The sequence below is a fragment of the Biomphalaria glabrata genome, chromosome 18 (assembly GCF_947242115.1).
Source record: "Biomphalaria glabrata chromosome 18, xgBioGlab47.1, whole genome shotgun sequence".
NCBI lineage: Eukaryota > Metazoa > Mollusca > Gastropoda > Planorbidae > Biomphalaria > Biomphalaria glabrata.
The window spans coordinates 4602068-4630066 of record NC_074728.1 but is presented as its reverse complement, the minus strand read 5'-3'; the positions used below and the strand labels follow the sequence as shown (position 1 = coordinate 4630066).

At 36.6% G+C, this 27999-nt stretch overlaps 4 protein-coding genes across 6 annotated transcripts; 1 reads left to right on the top strand and 3 right to left on the bottom strand.

Annotated features, from left to right (window-relative positions):
* Window positions 1-32: 32 nt before the first annotated feature.
* On the bottom strand, window positions 33-13999 carry LOC106056037 (C-type lectin domain family 4 member E-like). Its single transcript, XM_013212603.2, has 5 exons — window positions 13965-13999; window positions 10143-10215; window positions 6741-6896; window positions 5311-5484; window positions 33-204 (listed from the first exon to the last, which is right to left on the bottom strand). The coding sequence occupies exons 2-5, from the start codon at window positions 10189-10191 to the stop codon at window positions 74-76; spliced, it is 510 nt and encodes a 169-aa protein (XP_013068057.1). The 5' UTR covers window positions 10192-10215; window positions 13965-13999; the 3' UTR covers window positions 33-73.
* Window positions 14000-16099: 2100 nt separating this feature from the next.
* Window positions 16100-16900, top strand: LOC129924010 (putative uncharacterized protein DDB_G0282499). The gene has a single exon (XM_056017600.1). It carries the CDS (start codon window positions 16100-16102, stop codon window positions 16898-16900), a length of 801 nt encoding a protein of 266 aa, XP_055873575.1.
* A 354-nt stretch (window positions 16901-17254) lies between these two features.
* LOC106056018 (putative ankyrin repeat protein RF_0381) lies at window positions 17255-22070 on the bottom strand. Its single transcript, XM_013212566.2, has one exon. The coding sequence runs from the start codon at window positions 22068-22070 to the stop codon at window positions 19974-19976; it is 2097 nt and encodes a 698-aa protein (XP_013068020.2). The 3' UTR covers window positions 17255-19973.
* Window positions 22071-22121: 51 nt separating this feature from the next.
* LOC129924054 (putative ankyrin repeat protein RF_0381) lies at window positions 22122-27144 on the bottom strand. 3 transcript variants are annotated; one of them, XM_056017734.1, is made up of 3 exons: window positions 27027-27144; window positions 26339-26457; window positions 22122-23645 (listed from the first exon to the last, which is right to left on the bottom strand). In XM_056017734.1, exon 3 carries the CDS (start codon window positions 23400-23402, stop codon window positions 22122-22124), a length of 1281 nt encoding a protein of 426 aa, XP_055873709.1. In that variant the 5' UTR covers window positions 23403-23645; window positions 26339-26457; window positions 27027-27144. The 3 variants fall into 3 exon arrangements, with proteins under 3 accessions (XP_055873709.1, XP_055873710.1, XP_055873708.1); XM_056017735.1 differs by having other exon boundaries at window positions 26335-26457; window positions 27032-27144; XM_056017733.1 differs by having other exon boundaries at window positions 27032-27144.
* Window positions 27145-27999: the final 855 nt, after the last annotated feature.

The following is a 27999-nucleotide window of genomic DNA, read 5'->3' as shown; positions in this document are numbered from 1 at the left end:
TCCATGACGCTGGCCAAAACAATTGTTTTAAGCCACACATAGATCCACAAACAGAAAGATTATCAGGAACTCTTCACATTGCACTTTTAACTTCACAAAATGAAGGCAACTTTGCAAAGCAATGTCTAGCTACGTGTGTGGAAAAAGGAACCATATACGCCACGCAATCGACAGGGTTTAGCAGGTTTGTCATTTCCTGAGCTTCTGTAAGGACAAAAGAAGCAAAATATTAAACAAGCACAAAAAAAAAAAATAAAAAAAAAAAATTTTTTTTTAAAACAGCTTATGTAAGGGCAGAGAACTGCAAATTACTGCTGTTTATATGAAAATGACAGGGTTTGGCTCCCTTTCTGCTACATAAAACAAAATTAATTAATTAGCTCTAAATAATTAGCTAAATGGTTAAACTATTGGAATGATTCGTGTATTATCATGACCTATGTATAATTTTGCAAAATTCGAACATGATCCGAGCATGTAAAGTTGGAGAACGGCGTGTCGAATCTTAATGATGGGAATAAAATCATAAATATACCAACATCTCTTACACCATAAATCATTATTCCCCTTATTTACATATCAAACAAAATAATTTATCATCAACAATTAATTAACTAATTGATTGTGTTTCCTATCAGTAAAGAATGTAGATAAATTGTTTCAAATTGACCAGATGCTTTACATAGATTCCAAATCTGAAAAGTGTTTTGTGATTACGCTGATTAAAAACACAATCCTAAAATCCTAATAGCGTTAAAAAGATAAATCTAGATCTATTGTTATTTCACAACATTGAAAAGAAGTAAGATAAACTATTACTATAAATAAAACGAAATTGATGTAAATTGATATTTTAAAATAATAATAATAATAATCTTTATTGTCCATATGGAAATTTGTCTTACAATTTGTGCATTACACCAAACAAAAAACATTTTAACTATAAGAAACCAAAATGTACATTCACACCAGACTCACTCATAATTTACATGTGACAAAGTTTATATAAGATTGTTTCGATTTAATGATTTGATTACCAGGGGAACAAAATTATTGTAGAAAGGAGTACATTTAATTGGGGTTTTCGGAAAATGTATTTTATTCTCTATGCCTGAATCTTATAGTATAAATAAATGTATGTGGTGTCTTAGACAGTACATTGCTTGTATTAAAGGTTGTAAAAATGAAAAAAAAAAGGAAAACTGAACGAAAAAAAAAGGTAGGTGCGGGGTTACAGTCAAACTATAATATAGATTGAATAGAGAAGCCTAAGGAAAGTCATAGAGTGTAGGAAAGTCATAGAGTGTAGGAAAGTCATAGAGTGTAGGAAAGTCATAGAGTGTGGGAAAGTCATAGAGTGTAGGAAAGTTATAGAGTGTAGGAAAGTCATAGAGTGTGGGAAAGTCATAGAGTGTAGGAAAGTTATAGAGTGTAGGAAAGTCATAGAGTGTAGGAAAGTCATAGAGTGTGGGAAAGTCATAGAGTGTGGGAAAGTCATAGAGTGTAGGAAAGTCATAGAGTGTAGGAAAGTCATAGAGTGTAGGAAAGTTATAGAGTGTAGGAAAGTCATAGAGTGTGGGAAAGTCATAGAGTGTAGGAAAGTCATAGAGTGTGGGAAAGTCATAGAGTGTGGGAAAGTCATAGAGTGTAGGAAAGTCATAGAGTGTGGGAAAGTCATAGAGTGTAGGAAAGTCATAGAGTGTAGGAAAGTCATAGAGTGTGGGAAAGTCATAGAGTGTGGGAAAGTCATAGAGTGTGGGAAAGTCATAGAGTGTAGGAAAGTTATAGAGTGTAGGAAAGTCATAGAGTGTAGGAAAGTCATAGAGTGTGGGAAAGTCATAGAGTGTAGGAAAGTCATAGAGTGTGGGAAAGTCATAGAGTGTGGGAAAGTCATAGAGTGTAGGAAAGTTATAGAGTGTAGGAAAGTCATAGAGTGGGGGAAAGTCATAGAGTGTGGGAAAGTCATAGAGTGTGGGAAAGTCATAGAGTGTAGGAAAGTCATAGAGTGTAGGAAAGTCATAGAGTGTAGGAAAGTCATAGAGTGTGGGAAAGTCATAGAGTGTGGGAAAGTCATAGAGTGTAGGAAAGTCATAGAGTGTGGGAAAGTCATAGAGTGTGGGAAAGTCATAGAGTGTAGGAAAGTCATTTGACAAAGTTCACCACCTTAGCTAGCTAGAAAAGTTAAAATACTTTGACATTGCTTGCTCATTACATTAATTGATTCAGAATTTCTTTACAGGGAAAGAACGAACTGTTATAATAAATGGCTCCCAAAATGGCTCCCAATCAAAACCAACTATAGTAAACTCAGCAGTACACCAAGGAACAGTCTTTAGCACACTACTTTTTCTAATGTTTATAAATAAACTACCTAATTGCATTAGTTCAGGGACAAAAGTTAGATTATTTGCAGACGATTGCAAAATACATATACCTATAAAAACGACATAAGATACTAAAATAATGCAAAAGGAATCAAGAAAATTACAGACATGAAAATCTAACTGGAACATGTCTATCCACCCAGAAAAATGCCAACAATAAAGAGTAACCAAAAAAAAAAGGTGAAACAAATTACTCATTGTATTCATGTTAAACTTCAAACACGCAAAAATATCTAGGTGTAATAATTAATATAACGAAATCCCCATAATGATGACTACATTAAGTGAATTAAAAAAAAGCACTAGGGCATATTGAAAGTTGTTTTTTTTTTTTTACAGATCAAACTAGAGCATATCAAAAATACTATTTAACTTAGTTAGGCTAATATTATAATATGCATCCTCTGTTCTGCGTCATTAGAGAGTGGAATGGGTTGCCTGAATCAGCCAGAAAAACCAGCGACTTAACACTGATTAACATGCATGACTAGATTAACATGCATGACTTGAAATGCGTAGGACTTAATTATCATTTCTTATAAAATAACGTCTATAAAATATAAGATAAGAAGAAGGAAGAAAACGTGGGAAAATATATTTTGTTTGTACAAACAGCTCGTGGAACTCACTATAGAAAATTAATTTTTGTATTTTTGTTTTCCTTAAACCGGGAAATTACTAGTAACAGAGCTTATGTCAACTCAGCCTGTGTGGTAATAAGTTTGTACTCATTATTTCCCCCCACACCCCATCTCAGATTAAGTGTAAATATTGTACGATTATTTGTTTGTATCTGAACAAACAAGAATCGATTAAAAAAAAATTCATTCATGATTGGTAATTAATTATTTTGTTTGGTTCGAAACAAAAGAGAGAAATCATATTAGACTGTTGGGTTGGTATAAGTTGAATTAGTTCCGTTATGGAGGCTTGAACTCTGGGTGAACAAGTAGGGTACTGAGACAACTAAAAGCTTGAAATTACCAAAAAATAAAACAACTGGTAAAAGTATTTCTAAATTCACAAATGTATTATTGTCAGTCAAGATCAATTACAAATTTAATTACATGTCTGATAGAAAATAATGGATACAATTAAACTTAATGTAAACTTATTTTAAGTATATTTTTAGTGATATTTCTTCTTCGTTTAAATATGGTTACAAATTTCTCAAGAAGGTACATATTAATAAAAATGCGGACCCTTCTATCTTTTAAATACATATCACTAAATAGTAATTTTTAGGACATATCACTGAATAGCACTTTTAAGTCACTTACCCTTATATCTTTTAGTACATATCACTAAATAGCGCTTACCGTCTAGCTTTATAGTACATATCACTAAATAGCGCTTATCCTTCTGCTTCGTAATCTATACGAGGTTGTTCTAGGCACTAGGTAAGTATTAACGAGTTAGACTTTTTTTTTTTGGTCCCAGGCAAATTGAATATTGAGTGATGAAGTTGTGAGTCAGACAACTAAGAATTGTGCCTTGATATTATAGAAATATCTCAATACGTTTTATGGGCTTCAGGTTCTCAGCCTATTAGCATTTTGATGTGAAATCTAGAATTTACGTGCGTGTTTTTAAAAATGCTTTTTTTTTTATTATAATTTTTTTTTTGAGCGGTGGTTTTTTTTTTTTCTATCAGAATAATGAAGAGACCTATGCATTACAATGAGAATAGGGGAGAAAAGTATCTATTAATAATGTCGTTTTTTTTTTGGAAATTGAAGAGATTAAATGCTGCCTGTTTTAGCGGAAGAGAGAAAATGCGATAGATGCTAGAAAAATAAAATGAAGTGAATTTGAATATGATATAGAAATACATAAATAAATAATAAAATAGACATAGAGAACCAGAGGGAGAGGTGAAGAAATGCAACAGAAACAAATTTTGAGAGGAACCAAGGAGAAATAGCTAGAAAGTGACAAGAAAAAAAGTGAGATAGTGTGAAAGAGAGAGAGAGATAGAGAGATAGAGATAGAATTAGAGAGAGAGTGAGAGAGAGAAAGAGAGAAAAAGAGAAGAAATGGAGAAAGAGAGAGAGAGAGAGAAAGAGAAAGTGAAAGAGAGAGCGAAAGAGAGAGAAAGAGAAAGTGAAAGAGAGAGCGAAAGAGAGAGAAAGAGAAAGTGAAAGAGAGAGAAAGAGAAAGTGAAAGAGAGAGAAAGAGAAAGTGAAAGAGAGAGCGAAAGAGAGAGAAAGAGAAAGTGAAAGAGAGAGCGAAAGAGAGAGAAAGAGAAAGTGAAAGAGAGAACGAAAGAGAGAGATAGAGAAAGTGAAAGAGAGAGAAAGAGAAAGTGAAAGAGAGAGCGAAAGAGAGAGAAAGAGAAAGTGAAAGAGAGAGCGAAAGAGAGAGAAAGTGAAAGAGAGAGCGAAAGAGAGAGAAAGAGAGAGCGAAAGAGAGAGAAAGTGAAAGAGAGAGCGAAAGAGAGAGAAAGAGAAAGAGAGAGCGAAAGAGAGAGAAACAGAAAGTGAAAGAAAGAACGAAAGAGAGAGAAAGAGAACGTGAAAGAGAGAGTGAAAGAGAGAGAAAGAGAAAGTGAAAGAGAGAGCGAAAGAGAGAGAAAGAGAATGTGAAAGAGAGAGCGAAAGAGAGAGAAAGAGAAAGTGAAAGAGAGAGCGAAAGAGAGAGAAAGAGAAAGTGAAAGAGAGAGCAAAAGAGAGAGAAACAGAAAGTGAAAGAGAGAACGAAAGAGAGAGAAACAGAAAGTGAAAGAGAGAGCGAAAGAGAGAGAAAGAGTGAGAGAGAAAATGTGTGAGAGAGAGAGAGAGAGAGAGAAAGAAAGTGAGTAAGAGAGTGAGAGAGTTTGAGAGAGAAAGTGGTAGAGAAAAAGAGAGAGAGTGAGAGAACGATAGAGAGACTGAGAGAAAGAGAGGAACGGTGTGAGAGAGAGAGGATGCTATTAAACTTTATTTACTAAAGATTTGATCCAAATCTCTTGCGTAACTCCCATCATCAGTCCATCTGTAAACTCCTTCCCTCTGCAAGTCAGTTAAACCTACCCAGAACTGCCACTGTCTGGAGTATCTATCTGCCAATGCTAATTCGTCATCTGTCTTGAAATTGGCCAATAAAGTACCGGTATCAATATCTTCAAAAAAAAAAACACACAAAAAAAAACAAAAAAATAATAAATGATCAGTACGATACCATAGAATAATAAAAAGATAGTGTTTAAATGTAATAATATAGCTAACTAGAAATTCAATTTCTGCGACTATTGAATTGAAACCGAGACATATGTTTCAACATTAATAGGGTCGTGTAGATCAAGAGTAAAGCTTGAGATTTCGAACCGAAAGCTGTAAGTTCGAATATTTCTAGTGGTCTTAAGATTGTATATTTAGATAGATCGATCGATCGATAGATAGATAGGTACTAGATAGATAGATAGATAGATAGATAGATAGATAGATAGATAGATAGATAGATAGATAGATAGATAGATAGATAGATAGATAGATATTTGTGTATTTATTTCGTAATTCTGATGATATTTTAGTTCTGTAAAACAGTGTCTCCCAAACTGTGTTCCGCGGAGTACTAGGGTTTTGTGCGATCTAAATTGATGTTCCACGATCTATGAGGCAGATGATGTAAAGGTTCTCTGTTTCTGTGGCTCACTTTTAACAAGAACGTCATGTAGCCAAGACAACGATCAACCACCTTCACTTTTCGCCAATTATTGTCAGGTGTCAATAAGAGTTATGTGGACTCAGGGGAAAGACAAAATTCTTAGCCCTCGGCACATAAATCAGACTGATGCGCTCCCTGGTCATGGCCACATTTTTATATGCTTGTGAGTCTTGGACGCTGACTGCAGAGCTAGAGAGGAGGATCCTAGCAATGGAATGGAGATGCTACAGAAGGATCCTAGGTATCACATTCGAAGACCGCATCACAAACCAAGAGATTAGAGACAAGGTTAATGCAGCGATAGGACCCCATGATGACCTGCTAACAATTGTAAAAAAACACAAGTTTAAAATGTATTACATGATCTGCGGGGCTCGCAGGGAACAGTACCAGGAAAAAGAAGAAGAGGCAGACAGAGAAAGCGATGGGAGGACAACATAAAAAAATGGACGGGCTTGCTATTGAGAGAGGTTCTAAACAAGGGGAAAGACAGAGAGGAATGGAGAAAGACGGTCGACGAGTCTTGCTTGGTGCCCCAACGGTCCAACAGTGTAAGGAATAGGCAAAGGTAAATAAAAGGACTTAGGGGCGCCCTTAAAGTTTCAATATTCAAAATCCCAGTCTTTACTGGGATTCAAACCCGAGATCCCCCATTTCGAAATCTCATCGCTTTACAACGTGACCACCACGCCACCCCCATTATTATAATACCTTCACAAAAGCTTACAGCATTTGCATATGTCTCGCTGGAGTTATTCCACTTCAGACACTTTGTCGCACTTCTATAAGAAATTATTTGAAATCTAAATTTTGCACATTTTTTCTCCAGTTGAGTTCTATATATGCAGAGCACCATTGGACCAATGACTGAAATGGTAAGTAAATACATAAGTATGACTCAAAGACATGGCTCCTATATAAGCCAAAAAAACATACATAAAAATGACCATTATATAATTTAAAATAAAATAAAATATTTTTTTTTTCTCAGCTGTCATCTAAATTTCGCAAGGACGTTAGCCACTCAGCTAAAGATATAGTTGTGAAAATCGATAGTTTCTTGGTAGGACTACTTGCATTATATAGAACTAGATCTACAGCTGCTAAAAATTATATAATATAGAGTAGATTTAAGCGAAAATATAAGCAAAGCTTAGTTAATCTATTAATTTATCAGTTAATTTAAAGAAGCAATAAAAATCATAAACAACTCAATTATTGATTAATTTATTTAACTCTTGAATCAATAACTTCATAAATTTAAAAATACCGAAACGCGACAATCGACAAATAGTCCTTTCAAAACCGATGTTCGATCTACTATTAGACAAAATTAACATTTTAATTTTTTTATTTTGAAAAATTAAAGCGGTCGTACTTTAACAAGCTAATAAGTATTTTCTCGGCAATATACATCAACTATTAAACTTATAAAAAAAAAATCGTTAGAGCCGTTTTTAAGATCCGTGGCCAGGTTCCAGTTTTTACCTACACCCAACACCCACAATCCACGAAGACTGAATTTCACCCCCATTTCACCATTGAAAAGCAACAACAAACAAACAAACCTGGTTACGCCATAGTTTAAATACACTATAAAATCTATATGGTAGTCAATGCAAAGAAAATCAAAACTTTGGGTTTGGGCAAACGACTGCTCGCCACCATAAACGCCGGAAGTATTCACGTAGTCAGCATATTGTCTAGCAGTGTGTAGGACTGTGATTCCGTGAGTAAGAACATCGGACAGGGCGTCGCCATAGTTATCACAATGTTCGCAAACAAAGCTTACAGCCATCTCGCGGAAGTTGGTGAACAACCATCAATGACATTTTTTCCCAGAAATATGCGACTGATAGAAATGAACAGTTACCTGACGCAGGAATTTCGACCACATTGAAAGACCTGTTCATTCCACGAAATAAATGTGAAGCGGTGGCCATGGTTAGGAAACGAAGGGGCAATACGAAGGGGCAACATCTAAACAAAGCTACAGAAAACAACTATTTTAATGACACCAGATATTGACGTGTGTAAAAATACACATTTAAATGTAGTCAAATATAGAATGCAAAGAGAAAGATTACTTGTTCCCCCCCCCTACCCCCCAAGTCTTTTTTTTACCCAGCTTATTCCCATTTTCCCCCGTGAAAGAATACTAAATAATCGAAAGTATAGTATGTATAAGATCTAGTACACTTTAAGATATTTCATTGATAGGTCCTTTATATTTAGACCTAGAAGATAATACATAAACTTGTCCTGAACAATAAGTTATTAAACTCATGAAACAATACAGTCTTCCATCTATCCCAGTGGCGCTACAGCCCATGGAGGGCCCTAGCCTTCTTTATCACACAGTTCCATTCTGATCTGTCATGTGCTTTACGTCTCCATGCCCTGACCCATAGCTATTGTAGATCTGCCACTGCATCAGGGGGTTCCCAACCTGTGGGTCGCGAACAATGGAGAGGTCGATTGACGATTTGTCAAAGGTCGCTTAAGACCATCGAAAATATGGATTGTATTTAGTGTATTCTTCTATTGCTGTGTGTGTTATGGGGGAGGAGGGGGGGGGGGGTCGCGGCAGACTGGGGGATAGTAAAAAGAGTCGCCGCGCTTAAAAGGTTGAGAACCGCTTCACTAAATCATCAAGCCACCGCACTCGTGGTCTGGCCTTGGTACGCCTGCCTTTCAATTTTTTCCCGTTGAACAATCTTTGCTCCTCTGTTCTCATGCATTTTTCAGGTGACCTGCACAGTGAAGCCTTACAGTCAGAAATTCCCATCGCAATAATCCTTTCAAGAGCGCAATCGTCCTTTCAAAACCGATGTGGAATCAAGATCTAGAACTAGTTCTCTAGCCAAATATAGTTATAAACTTGGTGGTGGCACAGAGAGGGGTAGTGGTGTGTGTGTGGTCAGCCGACGCAAATCGCCCCAGGCCAGCGCTAGACGAGCGGTCAACCGTGACGAGCTACGTCGGTCAGCCGAAACGAGTATCAACAGGACGGTTCGGGAAGGATCGCCGGCGTGAACAGAGCTCAGGAGCGTCACGAGAGTTGTAGTCATCTGACCACCTAGAAACGTCGAGCGGCGTTCTGTCCAGTTCGAGAAGGCCAGTAGGCACCCTATATAAGAGAGGAGGTGTCGCAGTCAAGACGGTTCACGAGAGACGGTTCACGGCAGGGGTTCAGAGCCCGATTCACTACAGTCCGGTTAACTACAGCACAGTTCAGCGGTGTGGTTCTGTACGGAGCATTACGACGGTTCGGTGCGGAGTACTATCAAGTACAGTTGAGGCGAACGGCGTCTTGATCTTGGTCTGTGATCGAGTCCGACACAACGAGCCTAGTGTGTGAAGTCAGTCCTGAACTGTTGAACCCAGTGCAATCCCGGAACGAGACGGAGAGGCCAGTGCAAGAGTTGATACGGCGGAACGGTGTTATTGGAGAGATATTTGTACAGTGTACGTGTTGCCAATTGTACAGTATTGGCTGTTATTTATTCAACTATAAAAGTGTTACGTTACTTTGGAGTCCTGAGTTGTCAAGTTCTTTAAGTTGGTGGTGTAAGGTGCAGTTTGCAGAGAGCCTGGATAGTGAGATTCGTAACAATATACTTTGAAAAATTATAACAGTGAAACAAGAGTTTTCAAAGGGAGCTAGTCATTCTTTCCTTAGCGATATACATCAGCTGTAAAATTTCTTGGAACATTATTAGAGCCGTTTTTGAGATCCGTGTCTATGTTTCATCTACCCATGTTCACAAAGGTCTGACTTTAATAGACGTATTGTGCTAAGATCTTCAAAGGCAGTAAATCGTATAAAAAGAACTCAGAAAAGGGTTGACACAATATATATCTATATATTTCTATCGTCTGCCCTATAGAAAACAAGATGCTTATTTTTTTTAGGTTAACAACAGCTTGCATAGAACTGGCCCTGCAAATCTAAGTAGAGCCGGGTCAGATCAAGTTGTATTTGTGTGACAAAATTGATTAATTATGTAATACTTCAAATTTAAAACAATCACGGCACTGCTTGGATAACATTGCATGACTATATAGGTATTAACAAAATAAAGAAAACGTCGCTATTACTCTGTCACTTACAAAAGATTACTAAGCCTAAGTATACCAGTTGTAGTTGTAGGCACTTCATGGTGTTGCTACTTTTAGAAGCAATCTAAATGTTACGAAATAATAAATAGAAGTTGTTAAATAACTACTTATTAAAATTCAATATTCAGACTAATACAGTTCTAATTTCTATACTAATAATAATAAATAGTATAAAAACAAACAGGCAAAATACAAAAAGAATACTTAAAAAAACAAACAAAGCTTATATCAATTTTTATCCATAAGTTTGGATCAGTCATGTAATGCAATTCGTGAAATGTATACTTTTTTTTAAATGAACGACCTGAATTCTAATTTATGGGCTTAAGCCCCCTTCAGGCTTTTTAAGACAAAGCATTAACCACTCTGCCAGTGAAGTGTCTATAAACGTATAAGATTGTAATGTTTCTATTTGAAGTTTGTGTTCACTACGCCCCAGACGGCAGCCTAATGTAAAGGGGACTAACTCAGCTTATACCACCACTTCAATCAATTACAATTTATTTCCCTTGTTCCAGGTTACTACTTCAGTCAATAACAATTTATTTCCATTATTCGAGATTTCCAAACAAAACAATTAATTACCAATAACTAATGGACCTCATTCACCAATAGTAAACAAACAACATTTAGCCACGTGGTTCTCTATCTCTTCTATACAAATTATGTAATCCATAAAGGTTGTCACGTGATACGTATTTTTCATTGCTATATCGATATTATGGCGTGGCTAAATGTGTTTATTTACGATTGGTGAATGAGGTCCCTTGGTTATTTTTTTAAAATTGATTCTTGTTTTGTCAGGTAACAAATAAAGAATTGTGCAAAATCTAGCTTGACCTGAGATTGGGTGTGAGAGAAATAACGCATATACACTTTTGGCCAGACAGACACCCAGACAGAGTGAATAAAAGCTTTGTAAAAAAAAAAAAAACAACCCCATAATGCTTATAAAAAGAAAATTATTACTTAAGTAATCAATGCGTTGGGTGTTTTTTAAAATGAGTTGAAGAAAAATTCTGAGCGAGCATAAACATCTCGTGCAAAAGTTGATGACGATTGGATGAGTAGAAGTGGTCGAATAATCAATTGCAAAAAAAAAAGCCAAAAAGACGAGAAAGATAAAAACATACAAGAAAGTCAATAATAAAGCTTGCTTAATTTCTAATTATTATTTTTTTTAATGAGATATGTAAAATTTAAGGGCAATAAGATGGATTCTTGGTCGTGTGGTTTCACTCTAAACTGTAGATCACTCCTCACTAAAAGTTGTTTTCCAACAAAAGCAGATCAGATGTGCTATCTTTCCATTCATGGTTCAGACCTAAATAGATGGCAAAGCCAAAGATAAATGGTGAGAGATATCCCAGTAATTGTGCGGTTCTTATCTTTAAATAAGATATTGTTTTTAGCGGCCGCCGAAAGGGAAAAAAAAAGCTATTAGTTTTGTGTGGTTTGTCTGTCCGTCTGTCCATCCGACCGTCCCGTTTAGATCTCAGAAATAAGAAGAGAAAATGAATATTGGACATCATGATATTTTATATTATAAATGTATTGATAATTTGAACAAAATTTTAATTATTAAGATAATAATGTATCTTCTGAAAGCTTAAGTGTGCAGATGTATTCATTATGTAAAAAACAGTATCACTTTTATAAATCTATAGTGGCAATCATTCTATTACAGATAACATGTTATTAATTTGAATGTACGGATATGGTTAATAATTATAATTTTAAAAAAATATAGGTGTAAGCTAAAAGAATGTATGGAGATGCTGTGGCGGAAGTCCCGTTGTTCGAACCCTGGTGAAGACTCTAGGTGGACCACCTCGCGGGCCGATTTATAGTTCGTGTTTCCACACAAACTGTCTTTGTAATCTTGTTTTTTTTTTTTTAAGTTGTGTACATTTTGCTTGTTGTGTGTTGTGAAATATTTTTTTCTAGTCAGGCAAACTGGCAAGTCAAATTGGTAAGTCAAATTGGTCAGTCAAGCTTTATTATTGTGTGTGTAAGTGTCTGTCTGTGTCTGTGTGTGCGCAAGCTGTGCACTATTTAATGAAGTCTTGATAAGAAAGGTGTTTTTTTATGATCTTTTTATGTGTCGTTACTACATTCTCAGAAGAACCTGATTACATTCATTGCCTTAGTGATTATTGATATTCATGTCCATGGGCCTTGACTTTCATTGTCTCAATGGGCTATCACATACTTTGCTTTAATGGGGGCTTCGAAAATCCCAAAATCCGTCTCAGCCATTTTTTCTTCTCAACACAATTGTCATGCCAACTGCAACATATGCATGTGAGCCATGAAATTCATCTGCTAAAATTGAGAAAAGACTAAATGTGGCTCAACAAGGATAGCTAAGACGGACTTTAGGAGTCAATTATAGACATCGGGTCTAGAACAAAGAAATCCTACTCCGAACTGGGAGTCGACCACTTAGTGAGGGCGTGACTGAGCGTCGCATGATATTTGAGGGACATGCTCTCCAACAAAATGAATTACGCATATCCAAGAGTTGCTTTGATACTGAGGCCAATACGAGAAAAGCGCAAATAGGCGACATCCTCGTCGAACTTCTCGCCACACTTTCATGGGGGATCTCAGAACAGTGGAGACCAGGTGCGATGAGGCTTTTAGACATTGCCAGTGACAGATCTTTAAGGAGATAGCTTGCAGCCCAATGCACCAAGCGGCGCGGGATGATCTAAGTCTAAGTAAGTCTATTGTTAACTGTGGACTCGTGGCTTCTGACTTCTTCCACTGGGACGAAAACTATCTTCCGTCTCTTTATCTTTTTCATAGTATCTCTGTTTACACCTCTCGTGCTCCTCACGCCTCTGGTCTTCTCCTCACGTTCGTTTTGTTTCTTCTCCCCCCCTCTCCTCACGCTTAAGTCTGGCCGCCTCCTCTGCCTTCGCCGCTCTTCTCAAACTCTCTTTACGCTCAAGTCTGGCCGCCTCCTCTGCCTTTGCCTCTATTCTCAACCTCTCTTCACGCCCAAGTCTGGCCGCCTCTTCTGCCTTTGTAGTGTAACTGAGTTGATTTTCTGCGTGCGTCCAGCGTGTCAGAAGGTCATGCCCAGTGTGTGTGTGTTACATGTTCAGTGTGTGTGTGTTACATGTTCAGTGCGTGTGTGTGTATAGTACTGCATCAGTGTTATGTGAGACGTGCTGGTTTCATTCAATGTTTACTGTAGTCTAATTTTGTGGAATAAAGCCATGGTATTGGTAGACTAGTATTTGTTGTTTCATTACAGCCTTGGCCTCTCTTCACGCTCAAGTCTGGCTGCCTCCTCTGCCTTCGCCTCTCTTCTCAACCTCTCTTCACGCTCAAGTCTGACTGCCTCCTCTGCATTCGCCTCTACCTTCCCTCCGTCTTCCATCTTTCTTCCCTCTCAAATCTAGCCGTCCTCTTTCTTAGCTCTCTCATAATCATCTTTCTGCTCCGCCACCTACCTCTCCAACCTCTCACCATCATACCCGAGAGCCCGGCCGTCGCCGATGAACTGGGCGGTTAGACTTAACCTCGACTTCATTGTATGCACTAGTATATCCTAACTACAGGCAGAGGTACTGTCCCACCAAACTGTTCAGCACCGACAAATAACATTACACAATTTGGGCACTATCATAGTGGCAGTGTGAAAGTTAAAACAACATAAACACTGTCTCACTTACAATACTGATCTCCTTCTAAATCTTTGGACTTGACTACATGTAAGGTTTGGTTTCAAGTCTGAAGATTACGAGTAAGTGCAGTATTTTATCCTACAACAATAAAACATACCTAATAGATATTTCCTACCTGGTGTAAAGGGTTTTTAAGGGGCAACAACAATTTTGCATGTGCATTTATAGCAAAGAAGTCAAAAGCTTAAACCTAGATAATTAAAATCGATGTTCCCATGACTAAATCTAAAACGATTTAAGAATTTATTGATTTAATCTAAGGGAACTGACTAACATTATAAAAGAAATGTGTGAGTAAAAACTCGAAATCGATATTTAATCACTATTTTAGAATCCAATTATTTTGTCAAATTAATGTGTTTATTGTATGACAGTTCTAAATACATACAATTTGTCAGTATGCAATCCATAAAACCAGTATCTGTGACCTGTGTATACATATTTACTGCTTCATTGGTAGTATTAGACTTACTACGCAATATGATTCTGGCAACTCTATGTCAACTGGAATATCGTAAGTGTCGTCAATTTGTAATGCTAATCATCAGTGAAAGACTGCGTCTCAAAAAATGTTATTGAAACTATGGAAAATATTGGGCTATATTTCAGACTATGTATAAGATTATGTTTTAGAATATGTGTCGGATTATGTATAAGACCGCGCTAGTTGGAGAGAGACGTTGACCAAGAAAGCTATGGACAGCGAGAAAACATGGACCTCAGCTCTTAAAAAAAAAGGGTGCCATACGGAAAATGGCCAGCTCCTCTACCACCAAAGCGAACGCCACCTTGACCTGCAATATATGTGGACGGGAGTGTCTCTCCATAATTGGGCTCCACAACCATTCAAAAAAGCGCTCGAGATGAGCCATAGTCGTTCTAGGACTGAAGGAGGCAAATATATGTATATATATCGGATCATATATGTATATATCGTCGGATTACGCAATAAACTAGCCAATGTGTTGGATCTACGAGAAGTAGGTGAATATACGAGAAACAGGTGAATTTAGGAGAAGCATGAAAATCAACGAGAAGCATGAAGATGAATGGAAATACTTGGATCTATCAAAAGCAGTTGGATCTACAACACTCTTCTTGGATATTTCAAACTTTCAACATAATGGATATGCTTGTGCAAATAAGTTTTGTTACTTTCTTTTGTTTCTTTATGTTTCAGATGCTCCTTAAGAATTGAAGAATATTACATTCTAGCCCAATTTCTCAGAGGTCGGCGCTGTATCATAGCACGCTGGGTTCAAATCCCGGACCATTGAGATGGCAAACCTTAGCGTATACCACGCGACAAAAACAAGCGCATCTTAGTGTAAATATGAAATGGTGCGAATGCGTGTTGAAAGTGAAAGAAGAACCAAAATGGAGGAATATGAACAAGAAAGTGTTTTCAGTGTTAATAAAGATTAAAGTATTTATAAAATGTGATTTGTCGTTTCCAAGTTTAAAGAGTCTCATCCAATATGAAGACTTAACATATTGATATTGTTTGAAGAACATAACACATTGAGGGCGCGGTAACTGAGTGGTTAAGCACATGGCTTCCGAACCTGGGGTCCTGGGTTCCAATTACGGTGAATACTGGGATTTTGAGTTTCAGGATTTTTAAGGCGCACCTGAGTTCACCCAGCTCTAATGAGTACCTGGCTATAGTTGGGGAAAGTAAATGCGGTTGGTCGTTCTGCTGGCCACATGACACCCTGCTCGTTGACCGTTGGCCAAAGAAACAGATGACCATAACATCATCTGCCGTATAGATCGCAAGGTCTGAAATGGGAACGATACTGACTTTTTATAACGCATTAATTTTATCCCAAGATACATTTAATACAACGAAATTGTATGCGGAAGGTCTTGTCCTCTTTGACTGAATCTTATTGACTCAATTCTCAATGACGAGAGCATTAAACACTGTATACATGGAGAACAACAATAAATTAATTGAGGCCGGATTTATTGTTTAAACTTGATGCACCTTGGTAAATAACTAGATTAACGGATAATTAAAACACGTAATTATGATTTATATAGGAAAACTAATACTTAATGCACACGGCATAACTACTGTTATAGTGTTTAGTTCATTTATTTTCTATTGACTGTGAAACTTGTGAGTCGTTTGGTTAGGTGAAAATGTTACTACTAACCTTAAGCCTTGAATGATGCAGGCTGATGATGAGATTGTTATATGGTGTCTTTTTTAACACCATTTAGTATCTCAACCGCATTTACAGCATGTATCCCAGCTACATCAACAATTCGTATCCCAGCTACATCAACAATTCGTATCCCAGCTACATCAACAATTCGTATCCCAGCTACATCAACAATTCGTATCCCAGCAACATCAGCAGTTCATATCCCAGCTACATCAACAATTTGTATCCCAGCCACATCAACAATTCGTATCCCAGCTGCATCAACAATTCGTATCCCAGCTACATCAGCAGTTCATATCCCAGCTACATCAACAATTCGTTTCCCAGCTACATCCACAATTCGCATCCCAGTCACATCAACAATTCGTATCCCAGCTACATCCACAATTCGCATCCCAGTCACATGAACAGTTCATATCCCAGTCACATCAACAATTCGTATCCCAGCTACATCAACAGTTCATATCCCAGCTACATCAACAATTCGTATCCCAGTCACATCAACAATTCGTATCCCAGCTGCATCAACAATTCGTATCCCAGCTACATCAGCAGTTCATATCCCAGCTACATCAACAATTCGTTTCCCAGCTACATCAACAATTCGTATCCCAGTCACATCAACAATTCGTATCCCAGCTACATCCACAATTCGCATCCCAGTCAAATCAACAATTCGTATCCCAGTCACATCAACAATTCGTATCCCAGCTACATCAACAATTCGTATCCCAGTCACATCAACAATTCGTATCCCAGTTACATCAACAATTCGTATCCCAGCTACATCCACAATTCGTATCCCAGTTACATCAACATCTCGTTAAATTATTTGGTCGGAGCCTTTCAGGCAACCCGAGTATTTTTTTTCCTTTAGCACAAATGAACTTTAAACTAAAATATAGGAAGTTGTGTCTCAACACAAAACTCGTAGACTGCTTTTGCTAATTAGTCATAATTTTAGCTGCTTACAATTACAAGCAATTTATAGCCTACTACATGAGGCAATTATTTTTTCATTTTTAGCATTTTGCATGCATAAATATGTTCCCACATTTAATACAATGTTTCATCTTTAGAAATCCAAAAGTAGCCATTGCACTAAATGCGGATATATCGGAACTGAAAGTGAGATTATGCTTCTATATCTCGTTTACAATTTGAGACATAGTCGTGAAAGAGAAAAACGGAAAGACAACATTGAACAAATGAAGACATTTTTAATGGGGACCGTAAAGAAAGACCAAAAATATATTATTTACTGTTTTCATGGTTTGAGTCATCTTATTCTTCTAAAACGTGAAATTTTATAGAATTTTAGTTTGCTAGATACAATTCAATACATGTGTACAATAAAATATAACTTAAGCGTTATATTACAGAAAAATATAAATACATTATAAAGTGCAGCATAATAGTTATGTCTAACAGAATGAAAAATATGTTTCTACAACAATATTAAATTTCGTAAAAGAAAAACACACTATATTAGGATAGACATAGGAAATAGCTTTGGAATCTTAGTGTTTTTCATAACATTCCATATCGTTCCCATTCGGTACGTGACGTTTTGGCGCAGCCGTTTGGGCGCGAGACGTTTTGGCGCAGCCGTTTGGGCGCGAGACGTTCTGGCGCAGCCGTTTTGGCGCAGCTGTTTGGGCGCGAGACGTTTTGACGCGAGATGTAATTTTATGATAATTAAATAAGTACGTAGCTTTTATAACAATGTTTATTTCACTCTACTATAATATTGTATGTATAGTATGAATTCTAACACCGTCCAACGAATTTTTTTTTTATTTGCTTATTTCATGAATATATAATAAGTCAGATTTCCGAATGGTAATGACATGCTATCCCCTCCCCTTTAATTATATGTGAGTCCTGCTAAGGGCGCTGGATGACATTCTTCGCTTTCTTTCCAAAAAGCATTTTAAAAAAAAATTGAAATCGGTTTAATATCCGAACAAGCAAAGATACTCATAAAAGATATAGTTTGAGAAATTGGGTTGTGGTTAGGAGAGATGTTTCACCCAAATCACCACTAACCTTAACCCAATTTCTCAAAATATATCTTTTAAGAGTATCTTAGCTTCATCGGTAATATGGATGATATTTCCTTGGCGCAGGTAAAGTCAAATGAAGACAAAATCAGCACCGAGCGCTGGTCGTTGGCGTCATGCGTCTGGCGATCGTAGCCTTCGGACTGGTCATTACCTTCGACACCCATCCCGCCCCCTCTCTTCTGGGCACATTTCACTCCTTGTATATACTCTTTCCTCCACCCCTTCCCTCTCTCGCGGGTAAGAGGAGAATCTGTTTCTAGCACTCCTCATGACAGCATTTTAATTTTTTTTTTTTTTTTTGTAAATTAGTGTCATACCTTCAACAAACATTTTTGAAAATAAAAATGTACCTCTTAATAAAGAGACAAACACAAGCTAAAATGTTTATTGAAAGAAAATGATGTGGGACACAAAGACACATTTCTATGCAGTAAATAAGTCACATTGAATTAATTAATGGACTTGTTATAGTTATAGATACAATAAGTTTTGTTAAGAGGTATAAAAATAATTACTTAAATAACATATATAATGTACAAAAACTACTTAAAAACGTGTTGAGAACTGTATAATAAACATATTTTTTCACTCTATTTATACCAAGATAAACAAAGTATACATTCCACCCCTCCCCCCTCCTCATAAAAAAAAGTCTTAATAACTTTGACTATTTCAAGCACGCATACTGTGAAGTATGGATGGCAGCCTGGTATTGTGTAATATTAGTGATTTAACAATATATAAATAACAAACTTAATTACCAAAAAAAAAAAAGGGACAAAAAATATCTCTTGTTCTGTACATGCAAAATATGTTCAACACAAACACACATACAAAAACATAGATATGTCTCATTCTTTTTAACGAAATCATATAATGAACGTAAACAATGTGGCCAAAACGTTTCGCGCCAAAACGTCTCATGCGCCAAAACGGCTGCGCCAAAATGGCTGCATCAAAACGACCCATGCGCCAAAACGGCTGCGCCAAAACGACCTTTACAATGACTTTACATGTCGCATCACTATGTTCCCTTGTAATGAGGAAATCAAAACATATATTTTGAAAAAAAAAAAAAACAACATAAAACATAAAAAAACATGACATCGGTTCATTGTAAATTTATATAATGATAAAGCTACTTAAAGATAAGATATAGCTTCTAACACAAGGAAATTTCAGTTTGACTTCAATTGTCAACTTCAGTATTTTCGTCTTGGAATTAAATGGGCTGCCTGAGTCAGACAGGAAAACCAATGGCTTGGCAGGATTTAAGTCATTGGTTAACATGCATGACAAAATGCATGACGTAATTATCATCTTTTTTGAAGTAACGTCTGTATTTTATAAGATTTACCAATAACAATATCGGTGAAAACACGGACAACCGTGAAATTCAATTTAGTGTCTTTGCCATTTTTTTTTTAAATTGGAAGTTGAAAATCTTCAATTTTATTATGTATCAAACTTTCACTCAATGACTTTAAGCATATTAAAAAGAAACTCATGTGCAGCTACCTAGCAGTAATTAAAAAAGAGAATTAATACGAAGATAAACTGATACGCACTAAAATATTATTAAAGTTATTATTCATTGTGTTTATTTGATTGGCTACAATGACGTTTTATTTATCGTCCTTGACATTGTCTGGTTTATTTTGAAAATCTCCAATCGATGGAGATTATCAAAAGGTCTTCAAGTACCATAAATCTATTTTAAAGCAATACAATATCAGGCTAAAATGGTCCCAAAAGGCCAGTAGTACATTAGCGGTCTAGGATTTGCTAGTCTCTCGTACTCTACTGGATCAAAGCACAGTGGTATTTTGGACCATTCACTGACCGGAAGTCTTGCCGCTGGTGTTTGAAACAATAGCAGCTCTTTCAGTTTGCCTGGAGTGGCGTCTGTTCAACTCTTTCGGCTCGGTCATATCCGTCTCCAAGTAAGCTAGACACTGTAATAAAAGAAAGCTTGACCAGAGGCCATGGCTCGCACATCGCTTTATTCAAGGTTTCTTCTTCTACTGGGCGATGGCCAATATCGGATCGCCAAAAAAGCTGTGACTCAAATTGGATGTTCGCAAATTCTTTATCTCGAATAAACCGTAGGTCTTCTAATTTTAATCCACAGTTCGCAAACAAGTATTTCATTCTGGGCCAATGTTGCTTTTGTGCCAAATATTTCAATGCAGACGTTGTATTAAAAACTTTGCCAATGTTTAACATAATACCGTTGCTTATACATAAACGTAGACATTCGTCATCATTCATAAATAAGGGCCGTCTTATATATTTTTCTTGCTTTATCCATCTGGTCAAACTGTGTCTATGATTCTCTCCCAAAAACGGATCAGCGCCTTTTTGCAGCAACATTTTTAAATCAGAAAGTTCACTTCTGCTCGACATTAGTAGATAAAACAGTGGTGATCTCCCCTCTTTATCTTTAATATTGACATTGGCGCCATTCACTAAAAGAAGATCTACTTCCTGTTTTACGTCAGCCTTGCTGTTCATTAAATGCATCAGCGCAGTGCAGCCCAAAGTGTCTTGTATATCTATACTAGGACCTAGTCCTAAAAGTTCTTGGAATAAGTTTGTATTTATGTTACAGGAACTTGCGATCAATTTCGAAATTATGATAAGAATGGTTTCACCACTCATATCTTGCTTGTCAATATCTGCTCCATTGGTACACAGAAACCGTACCATGTCCAGATTCTGTTGTTCAGCGGCAATGTGAAGGGGTGATCGACCGAACTTATCTTTCTGATTGACATCCAAACCAGAGTCAATCAGTAAAGAAGCTATATCTTTTCTGGGTAAAAAATGGAGAGCTGTAGAGCCTTCACCGTTTGTTTCATAAATGTTCACGCCTGCTTTAACTAAAAAGTCCAACGACTTTATGCATCCGTTTTTCACAGAGATGTGGAACAAACTTTCATTATCCTTTTTCGCCAAACCTAGGTCTGCGCCAGCATTCAACAATATTTCTCCCATCTCGTCAAAGGATTTAGTCAAAGCTATTAATAGCGCCGTGTCACCTTCGTTTGTTTGAATGTTTACGTCACAGCCAGCGTCTATTAATAGTTTCACATTTTCTAATCTGTTTTTGAACACCGAGATGTGTAAGGCCGTGGCTTTCATTGCATTGGTGCTATTGACAGTATTGGGAGGAGGCGACTCGTTGGTCAGTGTGGATGGCTCTAATTCTTCCTTTGATTTTTTTCCTTCAGGATCGGATAAAGTATTGAGCTTTAAACGTTTCAGAGGCGGATCACTTTCTGACTCGTTGAAATCAACCAGAGACCTTACCCTCATTCTTTTAGCGTTTTGATGATTCGGTGAACTCCCAGAGCATGATTTAGGTGCTGTAGTTGCTACTTGGTAAGTTACAGTAACTTGATCAGTACATACCAATTGAGCTGGCTCTGACACCTTTTCTTCCAAAGGAACAAATAATGGGTCAGTTTCGAGTTCCTCATCTTTAAGATTTTGTAAAACAAGTGCTTGCTTCCTAGTAGGTGTGTAATAGTTTTCCAGAAGATATTTCATGAAAATCTTGTTCTGACACTTTGCAGCGTAATGAATGGCAGAGTTTCCATGGCTATCTGTTGTATATACATCGGCTCCAGCTTTAAGAAGTACATGAAAAACTTCTTCTCTTTCTATTTTAATAGCCAAGTGCAAAGGCTTGTATGGTATGCAGATTGATTTCTCATCTATATGCAGGGCATTGAGCTTACACGAATCTTGTAGAATACAGCCTAAACTGCTTGTAAACAATTCACATGTATTCTCATTGTCTAGATCTGTTCTGCTTTGACATACATTAACACTTTGAACGTTCACCTCAGCCCCATGTTCTAGAAACAGGTTCACTAACTCTAGATCGTTGTACCAAATAGCCAGCAGAAGAGGAGTTATGTTTGCTTTTGAAGCTATATTTACTTTAGCTCCACTGCCTACTAATTTAACAACCATTTCTTTCCGCCTTCCATAACAATTTCTATCTTCAGGTCCAACAACCCATGCCTATGATTTACGCATCAAGGCTTGAAGAAGAGCAGTTCTGTCCCTTTGATCAACTTGATTGACCTCTGCTCCCGAGTTTATCATGTATGTCACTAGATTAGCCGAACATTTTTCCACAGCTATAATCAAGGGCGGAATACCTACAGAGCCTTCTTTTTTCACATCAGCTCCATGCTGAATCAGTAAGTTAGCGATTTCTTCACTTCCTTTGTCTAAAGCTATATTTAAAGCACAGTCTCCAATCTTATTTCGGAAATGAATATCAGCTCCTAGGTCTATAAGTTGCTTAGCTATCGTAAAATTCTTTCCATAAGCAGCCATCATTAGTGGAGTATTGTCTGGAGTCTGTGTATTTATATTAAGTCCGCTCTTTATGCAGTATAAGGCCTTGTCGGTGTTGTTTCTCTCAATAGCAAAATGCATGGCATTCTTACCCATATAGTTAAAATCCATCACATTTAACCCTTTTCTTGACAGATGTTCTAAGTCTTGCATCGTTCCATACATTACAGCTCTTGTCTGTAGGGTCTCTCTTTTGTCAATTGCAAACGGTATATTCGCACCGCTTGAAATGAGATAGCTCATGATTTCTGTGTTAGTGTGTGATAATGAAAGCTCTAGAGCCGTAGTTCCTTCGTTATCGGTAATCTCAAGGTCACAACTGGCTTTGACTAATTCTTTAACAATATCTAAATTTTGTGACAGAACAGCTTTATGTAGCGCCGTTTCTCCTTTATCGTTACGCGTGTTCACGTCAGCACCAGATTGAATCAATTTTATAATTAGGTCTGGGGAACTTCTTGTGCTAAGCAACGAAACATTCAAAGACAATTTATTTTTGTGAAAGAGTAGTGCCCTGAGAATACTTTTATCATCAATATATTTATCAGCTTTTATAATAGTTGTTTCAAAGTCAAACTTCTTCAGACCAAATAAACGCTCATCTACGCTATTTATCGATGAAAAAAGTCTACTATTTACGGCTGTTTCTAAAGCTGCCATTCCTTTGTCACAGTCGAAAGTTGCTCCTGCATCTAGAAGTCGCTCAACGAACCACGCATCGTCATAAGCGTACGATAGCGCAGTGAAAGTATATTTGGTGGACCTGGATATGTTCACATCTGGATCAAAACGCATTAATGTCTCAAAAGCCTTTTGGTGTTTATTCATGGCTGCATACATCAGAGAGGTGTTTCCTGCATAATCTCTGTAATCGAGACAACATGTCACAATGCTACCGTTAATTTTAGCGTTTTCATAGTTTAATGTGACAATGCCCATTCCTGTTTTTTTTAAATCAAATAAGAATAACAATGGAAGAGTATACAGTTTTACAAATACATATGATTAGCAGTAAATCCTGTGTATGTAACTGTAAAATGGAGTTCGTGCTCATTACGAAGCTTTTTTGTAATCTGTAACAAGTTTGTTTCAAGGGAAACTAACATCAAATTATTCTTGTATCGATTCCAATAGAAATGTGCGAACTCCAATCTTCCATACTTTGTTGGTTGGAATCAAAATCTAAAAAAAAAGATAAGAAAAAAAAAAAAAAGGAATGACTTACAAAATAAAAATCTGACATTGTTTGCTAAAAATTAATCTAAATCAATTTAAGAAATTCATTCAAAGTGTAAATAATATTACATTTAACTTTAATAGATTTCCTTTTAATTAGCTGTTTGAATTTACAATACCATCTAGATTTTTCAAACAAACAATATATATATATATATATATATATATATATATATATATATATGTATTATATATATGTACATATATATCTATTTACAGCATACAAAAGCTATATTGTTTCATTGTAAACTAATAAAAGTTAGTCTTTTTCTTTTACAACTATTTCTAATTTTAGTTTTTCGATATTTGAGATAGTAGTGTCTAATGGCTCTACAAGGTGCATTTTTAGTTTTTTAGTTTTACCTTCCTTTCCAACATTTGTGGATGGTAAACTAGGAATGAAAAACAAAGTAAAAGTGTAGTGATGAGACTCTGAGTGTGATGATTTGTCTTTTCATGCAACCTGATAACAAGCTCTTGATTTGAAATAAAGTATGGCTGTTTTAAAGGAGCCTAAAATTTAATAGGATTATAAACCAATGCACTCTCTGCCTATGCTCTTTTGGTTCTGCCTATATTTAAGGTGACAGGACTAACGACCAGAGTGTGTGGTATTTAGTTGGTCCACTGCCTAGAGAACGTGGGCCATCACTGTCAGTAGGACCGGATTTCATGTGTACACAATATTGAAAACATAGCATAGAAAATTACATAGCGTCTATAAGCAAGTGGATCTAGGAGAAACAATTGGATCTAGGAGAATCAGGTGGATCTAGGAGAAGCAGGTGGATCTAGGAGAAGCAGGTGGATCTAGGAGAAACAGGTGGATCTAGGAGAAGCAGGTGGATCTAGGAGAAACAGGTGGATCTAGGAGAAGCAGGTGGATCTAGGAGAAACAGGTGGATCTAGGAGAAACAGGTGGATCTAGGAGAAACAGGTGGATCTAGGAGAAGCAGGTGGATCTAGGAGAAACAGGTGGATCTAGGAGAAACAGGTGGATCTAGGAGAAGCAGGTGGATCTAGGAGAAGCAGGTGGATCTAGGAGAAACAGGTGGATCTAGGAAATAGGTGGATCTAGGAGAAGCAGGTGGATCTAGGAGAAGCAGGTGGATCTAGGAGAAACAGGTGGATCTAGGAGAAACAGGTGGATCTAGGAGAAGCAGGTGGATCTAGGAGAAACAGGTGGATCTAGGAGAAACAGGTGGATCTAGGAGAAGCAGGTGGATCTAGGAGAAACAGGTGGATCTAGGAGAAACAGGTGGATCTAGGAGAAGCAGGTGGATCTAGGAGAAACAGGTGGATCTAGGAGAAACAGGTGGATCTAGGAGAAACAGGTGGATCTAGGAGAAGCAAGTGGATCTAGGAGAAGCAGGTGGATCTAGGAAATAGGTGGATCTACGAGAAGCAGGTGGATCTAGGAGAAATAGGTGGAGCAAGGAAAAAGAATTGGGTGTACTGAAAGTATGAAAATTGACGACAAATTTATTTATCTACGAGAAGGGATCTATACAAGTTTTTTTTTTAAAAAAAAGGTGTTGGATTTAAGAGAATGTGCCCGACTTAAAAATTGCCGATATGCCATATAATCAAATCACAACTAATGGCTCTACAAGAAGTAAATGTCAAAGAAAAGTATCTGGATATAAGAAAAACAGGTGGATTTACAACACTCTGTTTGAATTGTTCATACTATTTTAAAGTGGCATCCCAGGGCAATCAAGTTTTTTTTTGTTCAATATGTTTTGGATGCTCCTTCGGAAGATAATTATATCCAATCCTTAATCATTCTCAGGTCGGCGCTATATGGCGGGGCGCTGGGTTCGAACCCCGGATAAAGCGAGACAACAAACCATATGAATACCACGCGAGAATAACAAAAAAAAAAAAAAAAAAGAAAAAATATTGTCTGAAGTACAGAAAAATAAATATTCTAGGCAAAAATGCATATAATAAAACATAATTTAATAACGAATGTCTTATCCTCTTTAACTTAGCCTTATTGTCTAAACTCTTAGTGACGAGTGAGTGCACTACACAATGTATAAATAGAGAAATAAGCGCAATAAATTAATATGTGGACCTTATAATTCCGAAACAAACTAAGATTTTAGTTTAAACATAATACACCTGAAAATTAACTATATTAACGGATAATTGAAATATATAATTATGACTATCCGGTTATTACCCCCTGGCCATAGTTTGGGTATTACTAATCTAGTGGATCGGATTTTGATCTATGTCAAACTTAGCTGATCTTCCTTCCAAGGTTTTTTTTCCCCTATGGCCACGAAAATAAAAGTTGATTGCGAGAATGGGTTTACCTGTTAAATTGATACATTCAAAACAAATATAAAATACTGTGAAAACGGGTTTACCCGATTTGTTATCAGGTTTCGTTCTTAATACAGATACTTTTAGCTAAAAAAAAAAGCGAGCCTATCCGATTTGTTAAAATGTTTCGTTCTTTAATAAAGTTAAATTTAGCTATTTTTATATTTATTTTCGGGGCTCAGTTGTGCCTGGGATAGTTAAACATACACTACGGTCTCTGCCATGATGTAAGGAACATTTATGACATTTTTTTTTTCAAGATTGGTCTAAAGGTTTTAATTTCTTTGCAGGGCATACATACATACTGTGATAGGCCTTGCACTTGTAGTTGATGATGGCTGTCTGACTTCGACAGATTACTCTGGAAGTGTCTGCGTTTCTTGCACGGGTGTATTCGATGTAATCAACTAACATGCAACAAGACCTACACATGTAAAAAGTAGAAAGACTAAGTCCAAACCGTTATACAAACTTAAATGACGCTTAATACTAAAACGGCCACAGTCGTAATATCACTTTATTCCTCTGAAATCCTGATACCTATATTAACATAAATAATCTATAGCCCAACTAGGTCGTGACGTCACTAAATGTCGCGTTCAAAGTCTCAACTATTGTGCATCTCTATACAAACTAATAATACCAAGTGTCTCACAATACATACATACATTCATACATAAATACATACATACATACACCTTACTTTCCGCTTTATCTATTAGATAAAGCCTCTTCTAACACGGTGTGCAGGGTTCATTACATCATCACACATCCATAAAATAATTTTGTGGAATAAAATTCTGACTTCGCGAAAGTAGGGGATAAATAAAACATTAATACCATATCAACACTGCAAAATTACCTCCAGATTTTGCTATATTCATAAAGACTAGTCAATTGAAATCCATTGTCTTTTCTATAACTATGATGATTACGCTTATGATGATTATTATACCTATTATAGATTTTATATTATCATACACATTTACTAACCTTACCGTGAAAGAAAACTTTAAATTCATAGATCGAAAGACAGATCTTTTTCACACGCTTGCCACATGTTTAAAGTTTTTGGTAGAATTGCTGATGCAGAAATGAAATTAAATATTGAATTTACTTTTCCAGAAGGACTGCGTATTGAAATATTTGTATAGCATTTGCGTCACCAAGTCAATCGATAAAGTAAATTAACAAAAATCAGGTTAAATAATGGGTGGGGTGCATTGACAGCAGAAATGAAAACTCGGAGTGTAAGACAAGAATGAGTTCCAGAAATCACGTTGACTGCACGGAAATATTGATTTTATTATAACGATCAATAAGTAAAGGATTTTGAAATGTACGTATCTATAGTTTTGAGAGGTACGTATCTATAGTTTTGACAGGTACGTATCTATAGTTTTGACAGGTACGTATCTATAGTTTTGACAGGTACGTATCTATACTTTTGACAGGCACGTATCTATAGTTTTGACAGGTACGTATCTATAGTTTTGACAGGTACGTATTTATAGTTTTGACAGGTTCGTATCTATAGTTTTGACAGGTACGTATCTATAGTTTTGACAGGTACGTATCTATACTTTTGACAAAAACTAAAACTAACTTATTAATCGTAAATGGAAAAGTGTTTAGATTATGTAAACTTCTTTTCTTTTTTTTTTAAAACCTAGAACATAAATATTTGTATAGAAAAATCAAGGAAGAAATTGATACAACACTCATATATTTTTATTCATTGACTACAATGTACAAAAATCTTGAACCTTTCCTGCACCCAAAATAATTGCATTTTTATAGGGAGCATTTTTCATGCCTATAACATGCCCAGTTGCTGTGGTCCAAGATCTTTTCTGGACAGTGTGTGTGTGTGTGGGGGGGGGGGGGTAATGGGGGAAGGCATTTGTAATAAGGCTTCCGTTCAGTTCTTCTTATTGACGTAATAAGCAACCGGAGGAGATGGCAT